Genomic DNA, 20076 nt, shown 5'->3' on the forward strand with positions numbered 1-20076 from the left:
ACTATATTCGTGGAAATATGTGGTCGATGTACGGGCATGCTTTACTTACAGGAACTAAAACTTAACAGGCAACTTGGTCAATTCAGATTATACATTAATTTATTCCACAGTAACATTGAATCTACAATAGAAAGAGAACAGAGATCAGAATGAATCCATAATTTTCCTATATTTATAAATTATCAGACTGGAATACAAACATAGTTCCCCGTATTTGATAAACATACCCATACTGACACAACTATATACAATTCATCGTCCCATCATACTCAAAATACTTTAGCAGCCTATCATAGCCTGTAACATATAGGTATGTCAAAAAATAACTTCGAGATACTCTTAGAACTGAATATCATTAAGCAAAAGCAACAAACAATAAGTACAACGAAGAACGAACAACAATGTGTACTTGCATAATAGGAAACAATTGGTTAGAGCAAATGATGCAGACTCTAGTCTCAAAAACTTTGTATGTGGGGTACTTTAAGGTTCAGTATTGGGACCTCTACTTTTCCTAATCTTTATTAATGACATCACTAGTTTAAAAATTGATGGAAAAATCTTTCTTTTTGCTGATGATACCAGTATCACTTTGAGCAACTCAAATATTGCAACTCTCCATGCTACTATAACTTCTGATCTACTTAAAATAAAAACCCGGTCCGACTCTAATTTACTCTCGTTTAATGTAGATAAAACAGTAGTATTATCTTATAAAGGAACTGTTCAACCTTTACTTCTTAATAACAGCCATATCAGTACCGTTGATTCTGTAATATTTCTTGGTATTTTTTTAGACAGCAACCTTAAATGGTCCCTTCATATAGATTTGTTAAGGAAGAAACTATCTTCATCTTGCTATGCTATAAGATCTGTTTCGAAGGAACTCAATTTAGCATCTTCCAAAATAACATATTTATTTCTTTGTTCAAGTCGCATCTTCGATATGGTCTTCCTCTTTGGGGTTCTGGTACAGCTACCCAATCCGATGTTATTATCAAATTACAAAAAAGAGCAATGGTATATCTGTTTGGCCTCAGAAGAATAACACATTGCAGAAGCTACTTCAAAGATCACAGGATTTTTACACTTCCTTCTTTATATATTTTAGAAACTGTTTGCTTAATTTATAAACGTCTACATGTCTTTCCAGCAAGATCTAATCATGGCTATTCCACCAGAAATTCTACCTTTGACGTCTATTAACCGACCCCGTCCTCTGAGTTAGTAAAGAAATCTGTATTATATTCCGAAAAAAAAACTGTACAACCATCTCCCTCTACATCTTAAATCTGCAGCATCTTTCCCCAAATTCCGTAAAATGACAAAGGCCTACCTATCTAAAAGATCATATTATTCAGTAGAAGAATTTCTTAATCAATGATTAAGAAATTACAGCACCCTTTGTACATGTATTTTTTGAAGTTATACTTCTTTAGGCGCGATTGAGAGTAAAATTTCATAATTCTGCGCGCATGCGCACACAGACAATATGTACTTAGTTGCAATGAATTGTTCAGAATTAAAAAACGGCTCCGAACTCTGGAGAGGAAACAGATAAGAGGTAGAGCATTGGACTAGAGATCGAGAGGTCGCGGGTTCAAATCCCGGACGATTCACTTTTTTTTTAAATTTTTGGTAGTTTTATTAAAAAATTTGGTAAGAAAGTTAGTTTAATATTTAAATAAAATGCAAATATAAACAGTTAAGTATATTTATTTCGTTGAAATTATATAATAGAAGTATAACTTCTTACGTGCGTACAAAGTACACACACATTCTTTTTTTATCTACATTTGGGTGTCATATGCAGCAGCTTAACTTTTAATCTTATTAGTTACTAAGGTAGACTAATATATGTGCTTTGCAATTTATTTAAATTTTGCAATTGATTGTTTCTATTTTACATTATTGTTTTTGAAGTTATACTTCTTTAGGCACGATTGGGAGTGAATTTTTATTATTTTATTTTATTTTAAATCCAAAGAAAATAGACTCCCTCTTAACGTCTATATTATTTGTGCGTATATATGAGTCTATAGAAAATGTGTGGAAAGAATATATTAGTGTTTTTAGTAGATATACTTATTATAATTTTTGTGTCTTTTCTATATAATTTTTGAGGTCCTGGGTTCAAATGCGAACAATTTCACACACACATTCTTCTTTTTCAAATTAAATTGACGATTTATGTAATTTTAGTAAATTGTTATGTTATTGTTTTGTTTTCATGACTCTATGTAAGCTTTGTAGATAAAATTGTACAATTTTCTATGACAATAAAGCATATTTCTATTCTATTATAAAATAAACAAAAAATAAAATTTTAAACCAAAAACTGCATAAGAACGCCCTGGCATTAATCTTCCCACCATCAGAGAAAAAACGCAGTACTTTCTGCTCTATTATATATTATGCATAATATATCAACAACAACAGCCAAACGCATAAAGAAAGGAATAATACCAGCTTTCAGAACAAAAGACAATCGTTGAGATTAAGAACAATACGAGCCAAAACAAAAAACAATTACAGAGTACTGTATGCAAACTGACATGTGGTGGCTGTTCAAAAACTTACATCGGTCAAACTGGCGGAAACTTTAACAAACGTATCGCAGAACACAAAAGGTTTTTAAATAATAGAAAAACAGATTCTACTTATACACTTAATATTTTAGATCATAATCATTATTTTAATGAACAGTTTAAAATTCTCCATATTCAAAATGAGGGCATTAAACTATCTTTATTAGAATCTACGCAAAGTAATAAATTCAAAAAACACAGATATAATTCTGAATAACCAACTTGAGACAAACAGCACTTCTCATCCTATTCAGTTAAAGACTATGAAGTGTAGGCATAAAGTAAAATAAATAGACACTCTACCGAAACAGCTGTAGTGTCATTAACTTGTACCAGATTTTGTTAAATTAAATATATACAGGGTGAGTCACCACTAACGGGACGGAAGATTACAGCGAAATGGTAAAAGATTTCAAACAAAATTTAAATTGAGTAGTTTGTAAGTTAATAAATTCTACATTTTAAAATTATTTTGAAATATACAGGGTGTCCCAATAGACGGCGGCGTATCAAAGTTATATTTTTTCTTATGGAACACCCTATATTTGATTGCATTTTTTAATTGTCCAAAAAAAATAAGGTATAGTTTCATAAGGCTTCCCTATACCTATGTACAGAGTGTTCTGAGTTATGTTGACTTTTCTTAAAATGGCTTTAAAAAGTGGTTTTAAAAAAAGGCTTATTCTAAAGTTATTTAAGAAATTATAAAAACATTACTTTTACATCTAAATAGTTGGATATTTGTTGAATGTATTCCATGAATAATTATTACACATTTGTCTACAGGGTGTTCAAAATTTACAGTTTAATTATTGGAGTATTTAATGTGTAATATGATGCTTATTTTAAATAGAATATCATGTATATTAATAAATAATTATACTAAACAAATTTACCTCTTTCGAATGGTATATGGATGTCCTATACCTAGGTGTCATAGTTTTTGCGTAATTTACAATTATTTAAATTCTTAATCTGTAAATCGATTTTAAAACAAAAGATATAGTTAATTAATGTCATTGTATGACATTGTCAGTTTATAACAGTACGGTCTGGTAATTATCAAAACTATAAACATCCGTGTATGATCTTCAAAATTTTTTTTACTTAAAAATGGCTTTGGCAGAGCCAACTACATTCAAATTTAATTGTTCCTAAAAATAAATAATCACGCTATCTATGAAAGAGTAGACATGCTACTTTCCATTGGGGAATATTTTTAAAATTGTCTCTTAACTTCTAATGTTTGCGCTTAAAAGTAGTATCCTGATAGAAGACACCCAAAAAAGGACGTTTTTGAGAGATTTCTCGATAGATTCCATGCTACTGGTAATGTTGCATAGGTACGAAAAGTTAAGTAAAAATAAACCATTTATTTTTGATGCCGTCAACGTACTTGATGTCCTGCTTTCTCTTAAGGAAAACCCAAATACTAGTACGTAAAAAATTTCGAGTCAATTGAAAATCGGTCAAACGAGTGTACATATGTAGAATACATAAGAAAAACCACTATCATCCGTATAAAACTCAACTACACCAGCATTAGATAGAACAGGAACGTTTAACTTTTCGTTTATAGACCTTAGAATTTGGAGAAAATCCTGTTTTTTTTGAGAATGTATTGTGTACAGACGAATCTACCTACTTTTTATAATAATCGTCTATTTAATAGACACAGCTTTCATTTTATTATGATCCAGTAAACAAACATTTTACTGTTGAATGCCAACATCGATGAAGTGTTAATGTTTGGGGCAGTATTCTGAGCGAATACGTTATCGACCCATATTTTTTGACGAAAATCTGAATGGAGCAACTTTTTTAAATTTCTTAAAACAAGTTTTTTGGATCCATTTTAAAACCTTCCACTTAGCGTGCGAACAAAAACATGTGGCTCCAATTGGACGACAGAGTTCCAGCTTATTTTTGACGTGATGCTAAGAACAACCTTAACATAAAATTTAGAAATACACGGATAGATAGATTCGGTTCATACCTACATTTGGCCACCTAGGTCACCAGGATTGACCAAGATGAATTTTTTAAATGGGGTTATATTAAAAATATTGTAAATGCTACACTCCCTACCCTACTACTTCAGATGATACTTTTATGAAATTAAGAATTTCGAACGCTTTTGCGTCTATAACACCAGCTATGTTAAATAATGTAAACAAATCATTGTTGTATAAACATTTTGAACATGTATTACATAACTGATAATTTTTTACTTATAGTAAGTTGTGGTCCATTTGGTATTATTTATGTATCTGTTTTATTAAGATTCTATATGTTTCGTTATGTATTTAGTTATTTTCAATAACGACAAAATTTATTTTGCAAATCAGCAAATAAAAATATACTTATAGTCGGTTTGCTAAACTCAGACACAACTGGCTAGTGATTTTAGTAAGTAATTTTGCCAATTTAGTAAAATTGGCAAAAAGATAATTACTAAATAGTTAATAATTACTAAATAGTTAGTAATTTTGCCAATTTTGGCAAAATTGACCAAAAACAAAAAAATTACCTACTAAAATCATTAGCCAGTTGTGTCTGAGTTTAGCGAACCGACTACACATACATATTTATTTTCAACTACACTCTATAACAACTATGCCAAGATGATGGGTTTAAAAATCGAGAGTGACTATAAATATTTTTAAAATCGATGTACCGTTTAAGAAAATTGTAAATTAAGCAAAAACTATGACTCCTAGTTATAAAACATCTATATACCATTTGAAAGAGAAACTTGTGTTTAGTATAATCATTGATTAATATACATGGTGTTCTAATAAAATAACCATCATTGAATAATCCAATAATGAAACTGTAAATTTTGAACACCCTGTAAATAAATGTGTAATACTCAATCATGGTATGCATTAATTATAAGATAATTACCAGACCGTATTGTCATAAAATGACTATGTCATACAATGACAATAATTAACTTCATCTTTTGTTTTAAAATCGATTTACAGATTAAGAATTCAAATAATTGTAAATTACGCAAGAACTATGAGACCTAGGTATAGGACATCCATATACCATTCGAAAGAGGTAAATTTGTTAAGTATAATTATTTATTAATATATATGGTGTTCTCTTTAAAATAAGCATCATATGACACATTGAATACTTCAATGATGAAACTGTAAATTTTGAACACCCTGTAGATAAATGTGTAATAATTAATCATGGATTACGTTCAACCAATATCCAACAATTTATATGTAAAAGTAATATTTTTATAATTTCTTAAATAACTTGAGAATAAGCCTTCTTTTAAAACTTTACATTTTAAGAAAAGTCAACATAACTCAGAACACTCTGTACATAGGTATAGGGAAGCCTTATGAAACTATACCTTATTTTTTTCGGACAATTAAAAAATGCAATAAAATATAGGGTGTTCCATAAGAAAAAATATAACTTTGATACGCCGCCATCTATTGGGACACCCTGTATATTTCAAAATAATTTTAAAATGTAGCTTTTATTAACTTGCACAAACTATTCAATTTAAATTTTGTTTGAAATCTTTTACCATTTCACTGTAATCTTCCGTCCCGTTAGTGGTGACTCACCCTGTATAAAATAATATATAAAATATAAAACAAAACAGTATGCAATATCATTTTGTAACTTGTACTTACTTGTAATATACAGCCTTGAATATTTTCCTTAAATGCTAATTGTTGTTGGTACCAAGGATCTAGTGTTCTTCGCGACGTTGTCGTTTTCGCTTTAGCTATACATTTTTTACCATTAACTAGATATACTTTTACATAAGGAGCTGAAACAAAACACAACAGTTATTTCCAAAAAAATATGTCATTGAAGTATACAATTTGTAGTCTGGGATGTAGTGTCAAATTTTTACGGTGATTTTGGCACGGATTCTATGAATTTATTTTGGTAGATAGTACTTGTTTGATAACGAAAAAGTCTGTTAGCTGGCGCGACTCCGGGGCTTATAGGTAAGAAAAAATAATATGAAAGTAGATGCAAAAAAACCTACGACTTATATGTCAAATATTTATCTCCGTGCCTTACCTCTATATGGTCTAATGGTTACAATACCTGGTTATCACCCAAACGGGTCGGGTTCGATGTTCGATTCCCGGCCTCGAAAACCTTTTTTGTTTTTAAAATTGACATTTTGATTTGAAATATATTTATAAACGCTTTTATTTAGTTCAATGGTTTGCGTCAAATCTTTAGACGTTAATTTGACTGCCTTTTCTTCAATGCAAATGAAAGAAAAATTGCAGACATATGCATTCGCGGGAACAATACACGAATAGTCAATAAAAAATTTTTTTCACGTTTATTAATTGTTTAAATAAAAAAAAACGATTTTAAGGGAAAACGCCTAAATTCTCTTGTTTTTTACAATGTAAAAACTTGAAACTTTTACGGATCGTATAGCTAATGATATGAACAATACATAATTTAACTTTTTACGTTAATTTTTTACGTTATGCTTCATTAATAAACAATAAAATTTCAAATTTTTTGCCGATTCCGACTACTTTTCATGTTAGTACATCATATATGTTTTATACCTATTTTAATAAACATGACGATATATTTTAATGTTTGAAAAGTGTAAGACTATAAAGTAAAAAATAAAAAAATATGAAATTTTTAAGAAACGCTTTTCTTTAGTTACGAGTGACTAAAATTAAAAATATTATAAAAAAATCAACTAAAAAGCAAAAAATACAAAAAAAATTGAAAAAATCTAACACATTCGTTAAAGAAAACCGTGGGGCGAAAACCGTTTATTCGATGAACACGCGCCACGCTTTTCTTTGACGGATGTGTTGGATTTTTTCAATTTTTTTTGTATTTTTTGCTTTTTAGTTGATTTTTTATAATATTTTTAATTTTAGTCACTCGTAACTAAAGAAAAGCCTTTCTTAAAAATTTTCTTTTTCATATTTTTTTATTTTTATAATATTTTTTTATATTGTATCGTATAAATAATAAAAACGCGGTATTATAAAAAGTTATTTTTTATAAAAATGTAATTATTTTTATTATGTATTAATTTTCCCGGTCCTTTTTCATTTTATGCCCCGGTTTTGGGCCAGATGACACATCATTTGTTAATAAGTTTGGGAACAACTGACTATATAAAAAAAAACAGCCATGTCAAAATGCTCCGGTCAAATTTGACGCCATCTCCCGAACTATTATATTTATTGCATAATGCCACTGTTTGAATTATTTAAATGAAGTTCTCCAAAGTTGATAGTTTGGGAACAACTGACTATATAAAAAAACAACCATGCCAAAATGCTCCGGTTAAATTTGACGCCATCTCCCGGATCATTATATTTATTGCATAATACCATTGTTTGAATTATTTAAATGAAGTTTTGCAAAGTTGATAGTTTGGGAACAACTGACTATATAAAAAAACAGCCATGCCAAAATGCTTCAGTCAAATTTGACGCCATCTCCCGGACTATTATATTTATTGCATAATACCACTGTTTGAATTATTTAAATGAAGTTTTGCAAAGTTGATATAGTTTTTTCGACAGATCAGAGTCTAAAAGTTTAACAAATAAATGCACTTAAGGGCGTAGGCGAAAAATTTCGCACCAATGTGTTTTAATTGCATTCATTTTTTTTCCAATTTTGAGAAAACTAATAACTATTTTTGAAAAATGTAGACGTAGAATGACAGATTGCATTATTACCGAGGGCCGAATGTCCCTGAAAACTTCTATAATGTTTATTTTGACAAGTTACAGGGGTGAACAAAAAAAGAGAAAATTTAGTGTGATTTTTAATTTCAAATATCTCATTCAAAAGAAACTTTTTGTTTATTCTAAGTGACTTATTCTAAGGGCCCTCGGTAATAATGTAATCTTTTATTCTGCGGTTAAATTTTTCAAAAATATTTATTAGGAGTCGAATATTATTCGAATATTATTTCTCAGGATTCGAAACAAATGAGGACGTATGCTTTTAAGGTCCTAGTCGCAAAATTTCGCGCCAATGTGTTTTAAATGCATTCGTTTTTTACGAATACTTAGAAAACCAATAAATATTTTTGAAAAATTTAAACGCAGAGTAAAATATTACATTATTGCCGAGAGCCGAAAATACCTCAGAATAAACAAAAAGTTTATTTTGAATGAGATATTTGAAATTAAAGATCACACTAAATTTTCTCGTTTTTTCATCCCTGTAACTGTAACTTATTAAAATAAACCTAATAGAAGTTTGCAGGGACTTTCGGGCTTCGGTAATAATGTAATCTTTCATTCTGCATAAAGTTTTTCAAAAATATTGAATGGGTTGCATATGTGAGTCCATATTAAATGTAGTAATGAAACACAGACTTACTCACAACCATTTAATTATACTTTGACGACCGGTTTCGATCTCTACATTATACAGATCATCTTCAGGTCGGCGTTACAAGTAGTTAAATGCTACAATTAAAGAAAACCAGAATTAGAACATTATCTGGTTGCACAAATATTAATAGAAAGCCAAATTCGAAAAAATTTTTGAAATAAAGGTTTGCAACTGTTGACATTTCAGAATATTGATACATACAAATGCACACCTATGAGTTAAAATGCTCATAAGCATATATGAGCAAATGGGTGCATGCAGTTTGTGAATATTTGTTGAAATTTAATTTTTTAACTATTAAAAAACAAATTAAAACATTAAGCAACCTTAAATATGCATCCCAACTCAAAATAATAATAATAAATAGATAGTAATATTGTTCAAACCTACTCACATGCCGCTACAAACTACAAGGGATGCGTTGCCACTTAGTTGTTATCATATTAATTCGTCCAACTTATGCCAATTGGTTTGCTGGGACAGTTATACGGTAAACAGACATGTTACGCAGGTCAAAACAAAGTAAAATTTTTTTTGAATTTGGAATGGATCCTGAAGGAAGATGCGTGCTGTGAAACAGGTGATGACTTGTTAGAATGGAGAAAGACAATGCTCAAGTGGTTGTGTATTGAATGTAGCCAAGTATGAAAACTTTATTGTAGACACTTGTACAAATGTGATGGTCTTAGCTCGTAGATGTTTTACGATACGGGCAGAGGTCAAAGCATAGGAAATGACAAATAGGAAGTTATTTTAATAATTAAATTGAATTATGTCTTGTTCCCGGTCAAATGACTAAGGGATGTCATAAATTTAATAAACTAGTAGGTGCCAGACACTTTGAAATCTATGAACTGCATAGAAATAATAAGAAAGAAAGCTAATTAAATGAAAAAGTAGTAAAAATTATCAAAAAGATTGGTTAAGAAACTGTAAAAGTAAATTATAAAAAGATCAGAAAAGCAAGGGTTATTTTGTTTGAGCTATTGTTTAAAGGAATATGTTCAAAGAAACACAGAAGTGTTTTGACATTTCAGATAACCTACATTTGTCTATACTGTCAATATTCCCTCTTAATAACACAAAAACCAAACTTCAATTTAAGAATAAAAAATAAGTTATTCAGTGAATTGGGGAAATGTAGTGCTACCTCCAATTTTTTATCAATTATTGTTATGTCTTTGTGCTTTTTAAATCCTATGTGTTATGTGTTAATTTATTTATTTATTTTAAAAACTATTCTCAAGTAAGTGCCTACACCACACCCTACCAATAACTTTTCTTTGAACATATTCCTTTAAACAATAGCTCAAACAAAATAACCCTTGCTTTTCTGATCTTTTTATAATTTACTTTTACAGTTTCTTAACCAATCTTTTTGATAATTTTTACTACTTTTTCATTTAATTAGCTTTCTTTCTTATTATTTCTATGCAGTTCATAGATTTCAAAGTGTCTGGCACCTACTAGTTTATTAAATTTATGACATCCCTTAGTCATTTGACCGGGAACAAGACATAATTCAATTTAATTATTAAAATAATTTCCTATTTGTCATTTCCTATGCTTTGACCTCTGCCCGTATCGTAAAACATCTACGAGCTAAGACCATCACATTTGTACAAGTGTCTACAATAAAGTTTTCATACTTGGCTACATTCAATACACAACCACTTGAGCATTGTCTTTCTCCATTCTAACAAGTCATCACCTGTTTCACAGCACGCATCTTCCTTCAGGATCCATTCCAAATTCAAAAAATTTTTACTTTGTTTTGACCTGCGTAACATGTCTGTTTACCGTATAACTCTCCCAGCAAACCACTTGGCATAAGTTGGACGAATTAATATGATAACAACTAAGTGGCAACGCATCCCTTGTAGCGGCATGTGAGTAGGTTTGAACAATATTACTATCTATTTATTATTATTATTTTGAGTTGGGATGCATATTTAAGGTTGCTTAATGTTTTAATTTGTTTTTTAATAGTTAAAAAATTTAAATTTCAACAAATATTCACAAACTGCATGCACCCATTTGCTCATATATGCTTATGAGCATTTTAACTCATAGGTGTGCATTTGTATGTATCAATATTCTGAAATGTCAACAGTTGCAAACCTTTATTTCAAAAATTTTTTCGAATTTGGCTTTCTATTAATATTTGTGCAACCAGATAATGTTCTAATTCTGGTTTTCTTTAATTGTAGCATTTAACTACTTGTAACGCCGACCTGAAGATGATCTGTATAATGTAGAGATCGAAACCGGTCGTCAAAGTATAATTAAATGATTGTGAGTAGGTCTGTGTTTCATTACTACATTTTTCAAAAATACTTATTAGTTTTCTTAGGATTCGAAAAAAATGAATGCATTTAAAAAGCATTGGTTCGAAATTTAGTGTCTACCCTCTTTTTGCATTTTTTAAATAATTTTGCACTGCCTAATATTATGCAGCTATGGAAGATTTTTTGGGCGTAGATAAGGCGAAGTAGATTGTATTTATGTCCTCTAATTATATGACCGAAGTATTCTGTTTTCCTCCGCTTTAAGAGCAGACGTTCTGCATTCATCATTTTAAGAACATCTTCAATGGCAGTGTGCAAAACCGCTGATATGTTTAGAATCCGTCGATAGCACAATTCGAATGTTTCTAATTTGTTAGGCCTTGTGGTTTTTAATGTCCATGTCTCCTATCAATAATATGATAGACTACACATACAGGACTTCTTGCGAATATGCATCGACAGGTTTCTGTTACACAAAATTGGTTTCCAGGTCATAAAAGCCTTACGGAATATTTCAAAACTTAAAGACTCGAGAAAGAAAAATAATTATAAATACTTTTACTAGACTATTAGGAAAGCATTTCTCTGCTCCTGGCGACTCCACCAAATATTAACTAGCAGGTATCTCCACCATATAGTTAAATGTTATAGTAAAGTATTGAATGGGTTGCATATTATGTGAGTCCATATTAAATGTAGTAATGAAACACAGACTTACTCACAATCATTTAATTATACTTTGACGACCAGTTTCGATCTCTACATTATACAGATCATCTTCAGGTCGGCGTTACAAGTAGTTAAATGCTACAATTAAAGAAAACCAGAATTAGAACATTATCTGGTTGCACAAATATTAATAGAAAGCCAAATTCGAAAAATTTTTTGAAATTTTTGAAATAATTTTTGAAATTTTATTTCAAAATTTTTTTCGAATTTGGCTTTCTATTAATATTTGTGCAACCAGTTCTACTAACTCCTAGTGTTACTTGTTTTAACATAGAACAATTTTTATCCGTCATGTAGTTCTTTTACTCTTTTGTATGACAGCCCTCCGCCCTTATTCAGCTCCTCTGAATAGAAACAAAGTTACCTCTCAACTGTATTTAAAAAGAAAACAAAAATAAATATAAAAACTATAAAGGCATCGTAGTTATCAATATATTAGTAAAATGTATGAGTATTGGACACCTTTTCCATATTTTCTTTTGTGAAGGTCCATGTCTGTGTTCTATATGTACGTACTGGTAGGAAACATTGATTATATACTTGATAAATAAATATGATTAGTTAATTTATTATACTTTATTTGTCCATTCCAAGATTCATTGTTCACTTTTTCAAACAAGATAAGACTAACTTACACCTGAGTGACTTAGCTAGACGAAGCCTCAACAATCGGCTTCCACAGTCAGTTGAAGTTTTAATGTTATACATTAACCCCCAACCTCCTGTGGTAGTTCGAATGCTACAAACATTTTCAGCTAAAGACTAAGTTTTCAATCTAATAGCACATAAAATAATATTAAAAATATTACTCTACATCCCACCAGATTGAAAACAATGGGAACCTTCTCTGGTTACACCTACGAGGCTTCTAAAATTTGCAAGCCATAACGGATGCTGAGACTAAAGAAGATGAATGAATTTTACAATTTATAATTCACGTCCCATCTGCTCAGCGCGTTAAAGTTCCAACGAGAATGGTTCCTTTCGTACTCCAATCAGAGTAAACATGTAAATCAAAAATGAATAACCATTTTCGACCGCATTATTCTAGTTTAATCAGAGAATGCAACAAGCACCTCTACCGGTTTCGAAACTTATTAGTCTCTCATCAGGAGGCACATATGCTGCTCTCTCTGACCCAACGAGGACAAACCCATCCGGCGTGTAGTCACGGATCGCAACGAAGGAAATGGCAGGGACTCCCTAGCGGCAACTGCTTACAAAAGACTAAGTTTTTAATCTAATCTTCCTAACTTTCCTCATCTTCTTTAGAGAAGGTTCCCATTGTTTTCAATCTGGTGAGATGTAGAGTGATATTTTTAATATTATTTTATGGGCTATTAGATGTAAAACTTAGTCTTTTGTTGGCAGTTGCAGCTAGGGCATCCGTGCCATTTCGTTCGTTGCGATCCGTGACTGCACGCCGGGGTTTGTCCTGGTTGGGTCAGATAGAGCAGCATATGTGCCTCGTGATGAGAGATGAATTTTCGAAACCGGTAGAGGTGCTTGCTGCATTCTCTGATTAAACTAGAATAATGCGGCTGTAGTTTCGTGTTGCAAAGAAATTGAAAATGGTTATTCATTTTTGATTTTCAGCTAAATTTATTGTAAAATTTAAAAATATTTTCTAATATAATATTTCTTTTAAGAATTTATTATACACCAAAAATTCCGTTTATGTGCGCATATATTTACCTGGTAACACTTTCGAACCGGCTCTGGACTGCAGATCTCGCGCTCGAACAACTTCAACTTCCAAGAACCCTTTTTGACTACAAAGAGCTAACTGGATATCCCCTAGAGACGGTGATCCCAGCACTTGCCTGCCTACAAGCTGTCCAGGACCTAAACCCTCAATAAATTCTGCTAGCTGACCTTCACCAGCTGCTGTTAGCCGCAGCGAAGGGGACCACCTAAATCAAGAAGCATGCCATTAGTTTAAAATAGATGGTGTATAGGTAGTAAACAAGTGAAAAGAAGAAATATTTAAGTTAAAAGAATTATAGTAGAAAGTCGAATGGATAATATATTACAAAAAACTTTCGTATGCTAACATTTATAGTTTTTGCTTATCGTATGAGGATAATAAGTAACAAACTTTATGATTATGATTATCTGAAATAAGTAATAATTTTTTACAGCGAAATTAAAAAAAAAACTTGAACTGATATCAAATAATAAAATATATACAGGGAAGTTCGTTATTAAAATAGCACAAAACAGCCGAATATTCCTGATATGAGAATATAAAGTATTATATACAAATATATAGGTATATAACATATAGATCAGCCATAACTTTATTCACAAGTTAATATTAGCAAACATCAAGAGCATCTTTTTTGTGAATTTTTCGTTATATTTTTCGATAATTTCAAAAATAGGTATATTTAACATTGCAAACTTTTCTGTTTCAGGAAAACCGTTATACAAAACCATCCATGATATACAGGGTGAGGCAGATAAAGGGTCTATTAGAAATATCTCGAGAACTGAAGGTAAGAGAATCATAAAAATTGGAATACAGGGGTTTTGAGGTATGAAATATTTAATGAAAATATTTTGATCTCTTTGCTACTTCCGGTTATATCGGAAGTTGATTGTAACTTCGTTTTTTTAAATGGGACACCCTGTATATTTTTACATTTTTGGATTCTGGTCGATGTTTTCTTTCTTAAAATATGAGGTTTTGTAATATTATACAGGGTAGTTTAAAAGATAATTACGGTTTTTTATAAATTTTGTAGCAAACTTCACACCCTGTACAATTGTACTGATTTTATAATATAAAAAGCTCCATTTACATTCAAGTGATTTTTAATATAGTCTATTATTATTAAAAATGAATAATATACCGAAATGTTTAATTTTAGTATACAGGGTTAGTCGAAAATCGGAATAAGTATTTTCTGAGTTTTCTCAAATAGAACACCCTGTATTTTTGTATTGTAATGAAATGATATTTTATAGTACTTTTTTATTTCTTAAGCATTCCCTATACCTAACTGCTTTAATTTGTAAGTTATTCGTAGTTCTTTAAGCCAAACATTAATTGCAACAAAAATTACGTAAAATTATATTAGGTTTGCCGTGAAAATATTCAATCATAAATAATTTTTCGAAAAAAAACACATATTTATTAATTTTGACTGACCCTTAATTTATTAATACTAGTTGATATATCAAAATACCTACGTAGTGAAGATTGTTGGTGTGTTTAATATTAATAAAACCATACAATATTATATCTATTAGTTGGCTATGACTTTGACACTAAATATGCTTAAACATTTGCTTTGCTTAAACATTCTACTATTTTTGAAGTTCCAGTTGCTTAATACTAATCAGTTCCCCATTACAAAAATTTATATTAGTAATGGTAACAAAGCAACTGGAACTATAAAAATAATATAATGTCTAATGCTTAAGCAAGTTTAGCGTCAAAGCCATAGCCAACTACTAATTAGTTCCCATTACAAAAATTTATATTAGTAATGGTAACAAAGCAACTGGAACTATAAAAATAATATAATGTCTAATGTTTAAGCAAGTTTAGCGTCAAAGCCATAGCCAACTAGGTAGAATATGGTTGGTTTTTATTAATATGTTATGCACCAACAATCTTAACAACGTAGGCATTTTGGTATCTGAACCAATATTAATAAATTAAGGATCATTCTAGATTAACATGTATTAAAAAAAAAAAAATTATTTATTATTGAATATTTTCACAGCAAACCTAATAAAATTTCACGTAATGTTTGTTGCAATTAATGTTTGGCTTAAAGAACTACGAATAACTTACAAATTAAAGCAGTTAGGTATAGGGAATGCTTAAGAAATAAAAAAGTACTATAAAATATCATTTCATTCCAATACTAAAATACAGGGTGCTCCATTTAAGAAAACTCAGAAAATACTCATTCCGAGTTTCGACCAACCCTGTATACTAAAATTAAACATCTCGCTACATTATCAATTTTTAATAATAATAGAAGATATTAAAAATCACTTGAATATAAATTGAGTTTTTGATATCAAACCAGTACAATTCTACAGGGTGTGAAATTTGCTACAAAATTTATAAAAAACCGTAATTATCTTTTAAACTACCCTGTATAATATTACAAAACCTCATATTTTAAGAAAGAAGACATCGAGCAGAATCCAAAAATATAAAAATATACAGGGTATCCTATTTAAAAAAAAGAAATTACAATCAACTTCCGGTATAATCGGAAGTAGCAAAGAGACCAAAATATTTTCATTGAATAGTTCATACCTCAAAACCCCTGCATTACAATTTTCATGATTCTCTTGCCCTTAGTTCTCGAGATATTTCTAATAGGCCCTTTATCTGCCTCACCCTATATTTTATACTATCTACTTTAATAGGTATAAGTACTCTTGGGTACTTACCACATTTATCAGTTTATTTAAAATATTGATAATTATTGTATTTTAAATGAATTTTTTAATTTGGGCTTAAAACAGTTTGGTATATTTTTTTTATAAATGTTACCTGATCGATTATAGTGTTCTCCTAATCTTGATTGTTAAAGAAGATGAACCTCCTGGTTACGAAATTTAAGGAAATGGTTTAGTCTGAGCTCTAACCAAATATTTAGAGCTGCTGTAAGAAAAATAAGAATTGCCATGTTGATATCCAACTTTCGATAGAAGATGGAACCTTACGAAGAAGAATCTTGGTTACGACTAGAATCACTCTTTACTTGCAATGTCAAGCTTATAGCCATACTAACATGTTCTGAATTTCAGTTTGGCACTGTAATAGGTAATTTGAAGGAAAATAGAAGAGGGAAGGTCGCAGTAAACCTGTTTTCTTCTCAGGATAAAGTGGAGTAAAACAAACCGCGTTAAGAGACACCAATAGATTCCACAATCGAAAAATTAAGAGAGACAGGAGAAGCTTTAAAACTCAAAAAGGCACCGGGTCCAGGGAGGATACCACCTGAGATAATAAAAATATTAATCAAACATAAACCAGTAGTGTTATTGCCTATCTGTAACAATTTTCTAAGCAGACAAAAATTTCCAGATGAACTAAAATTAGCTAACCTGGTACTATTATTAAAACCGGGAAGGTCAATGGAGGAGATAAATACATTCGGACCAATTTGTTTGCTAGATATCCTGGGAAAACATATGAAATACTATTAAAAAATAGATTACAACAGGCGTTGGATGAAGTAAACAAATATAGAAACAACAATTTGGTATCCAAAAAGGAAAATCAGCAGTTGATGCAATAAAATTGGTGCCGGAATAAGTTAGGACATGAAGATAGCTATTTATCTAACAAACAGTATATGTCACAATGTTTGAAGAACACATGTCGGGAATTCCTCAGGGATCGGTTTTGAGACCGATATTGTGGAATATAATGTAAACCGGGGTATTGGAGTTCAAATTTGAGGAAGAACTGACAACAGTCGCTTTTGCAGATGATCTAGTCATCATAATAGAAGATAATATAAATTGGGGGATCATAGAAAAGGGAAACAAGGCTCTGGACAAAGTATCCAGATGGGTTAAACGAAATAAATTGGTATTAACAGCAGAATAGGTAGAAGTGGTCATACTAAAAGGAAAAAGAAAGGGACACTTTAGGAAGTTCAAACTAGAAGGGGTTAAAATTGTACCGAAAAAGAGGCGAGGTATATGAGGGTTCAACTCAGATCTAATGTCACAAAACATAGAGGGACGGTTGTCAAGAGACCTGAGGGGAAGGAGAGATACGAGAGGGGAACGAGAGAGGAGCAAAGATAATGCCAAATATAGGGGGCCTAGTTCATACAGAAGGAAGATGTATTTAGAAATAGTACACTCTAAGTTTTATATACGGTCCCAGTCTGGGAGGAACTAATAAAAGTAATTTTAAACAAAAATTGGAATTTTTTTTCAAAACTAAAACATTTTTTGTTTTTAAAACCAATTTTTTTCAAAAAGGAGCACTTTAAATCAATGAAACGTATAGATCCTATAAACAATACATAAGTAAAGTAACTCGTAAAGCGGTAATGATTAATTTTATTTGGATGCTAATTAGGGGGTGATTTTTGCGATTCTTTTTACCAAAAATTAAAGGAACCAACAATATTTTGAGCGTAACTCACTTACTTTTAATGTTCGAAGTTTTTTTGAAAAACAAAAATTAACCTTATTTAAACACTTTAAAAAAGTTGTAATGAGTTTTTCCCGAAAAGTACTTCGTTTTTAGTTATTTCACGTAGAAATATTCGATTTGAAATTTGACGAAGAAGAACTTACTTTTTATTAGCTATAACTCTGCTTATACTGGGTCTGCAGACTTCATGCATACGCCATTTTTTTCACTTTTTTATAAGCTATATTTTTTTTAAGAATATTTTTTCGATAAAATACCTACTTTTTGAGTTATTTGCGAACGGAATGGGACGTTTCATCGCCGCCGGTTCATCGCCGCCGTTTCGATGCCGCCGGTTCATCGCCAGTCCATTTCATCGCCGGCCGTTTCATCGCCGGCCGTTTCATCGCCAGTTAGCCAGTTGATCTTGTATTATGGGAGATGACACGACACGACGTTAAATTCAGTTCAAAACTTATGACAAATAAATAGATAAAAATATTATTATATTAATTTACTGTTATATTTCTAGTTCCCCTAAATTTGATACTAAACATTATTAAATTTTTAGTGTTAAATTATATTTTATATTATAAAAGTTTAAAAGTCTATTAAAAGATTAAGTATGGCAACAGGAATGGTCATATCTCGTATTTCCTAGAATTCCTAATTAATACTAAAAATAAATAATAAATGTAACTGTCGAAAATTGGTCGAAAATTCGGAAATATATCAGTTAACGATTAACTGACTGGCGATGAACCGGCGGCATCGAAACGGCCGGCGATGGATCGGCCGGCGATGAACTGGCGGCATCGAAACGGCGGCGATGAACTGGCGGCGATGAAACGTCCTAGACCCATTTGCTAAAAACCGTCCAAAACATGTCTTTCTTTGTTAAAAATGAATATATTCACTCGCAAATAACTCGAAAAGTATTAACTTAGTGAAAAAACTCTATAGAGCAAAAGTTGATTAGAATTGGTTATTTTGTCCAATTTCGGACTTATTTTGAATGTATATTTTTCACCCCTGAGAGGGGATCTACTCCTCCATTTCTGTAAAATGGAGGGGACGTAGAATTGTAAACTTTTTCTTATATAATAATAGACAATTTCAACTACCTATTCCCAAATTTTCATCCTTCTTTTATTTTTTTTGGGACAAATTGTTCTTTGATCGGACTATATACCGTTTGTCACTATTTAATACGCACTTTGTGTTGATCTCCAGATACATTTATGATTTATGGAAAAGGGTCCTTTTACCTTGTGTGTGGTATCCACCCCAACTGGGAAGTTGAAACCTTTATATCTATATTATATACGAATCTCCAATTGAAGTTGGGGCTTCCACCCCCAAGGTAAAAGCACACCTCGGGATAGGGTAGCTTGTTAAGATATTTCCTACTTACTGTTAAAATTTAAAAAAAAAATCGATGCATGTTGATGAAATTCAGTGTTAAAAACTTTCATACACTGCAGTTTCGATAAAAATGCATATGCCTCAAATTTGTATGTGCCATGCGCCGATATGTACTAAGTGGTTTCCGAACGTCCGTCGTTATAACGTACTTATGTGAATATCGTGTCAATATTAAATTCTTGAGGATGGTTCTCAATTTTTCAGAATTATTTTTTATCATGGAGTGGTATTTTTGGTAATACGGAAAAGGTCGCGAAAACGATCCAAGCTTATAATCAGCAATGGTTTCAGCAGGACGGGGCAGCCTGTCACATGGCCAGGGAGTCTCTGCGAATACTGGCCGATAATTTTGGGAGATCGCTACGCACCACGCCACGCATCAGACCTAAGGCTACGGCTCCACGGGCGCAAAATTAACGCTAGCAGTAGCGGTAAAATGAAGAGTGATAAATGAAACCAACAGCGATAATACTGGGCGGCTCCACGATGCTGTAAACTGTCGTTCAAGATCGGTAAAAGACGCATCGTCACG

At 31.1% G+C, this 20076-nt stretch overlaps 1 protein-coding gene across 1 annotated transcript in view; it reads right to left on the bottom strand.

Annotated features, from left to right (window-relative positions):
* The window catches only part of LOC114331790 (regulating synaptic membrane exocytosis protein 2), a 421091-nt gene that overhangs the window by 44410 nt on the left and 356605 nt on the right, over nt 1-20076 (bottom strand). The window contains exons 16-17 of the mRNA XM_050648222.1: nt 13688-13905; nt 6251-6390 (exon numbers count right to left, since the gene is read on the bottom strand). Of these exons, the coding sequence (XP_050504179.1) occupies nt 6251-6390; nt 13688-13905 (358 nt within the window). The remainder of the gene's footprint in view (nt 1-6250; nt 6391-13687; nt 13906-20076) is intronic.

Source organism: Diabrotica virgifera, chromosome 4, assembly GCF_917563875.1.
Source record: "Diabrotica virgifera virgifera chromosome 4, PGI_DIABVI_V3a".
NCBI classification, from domain to species: domain Eukaryota; kingdom Metazoa; phylum Arthropoda; class Insecta; order Coleoptera; family Chrysomelidae; genus Diabrotica; species Diabrotica virgifera.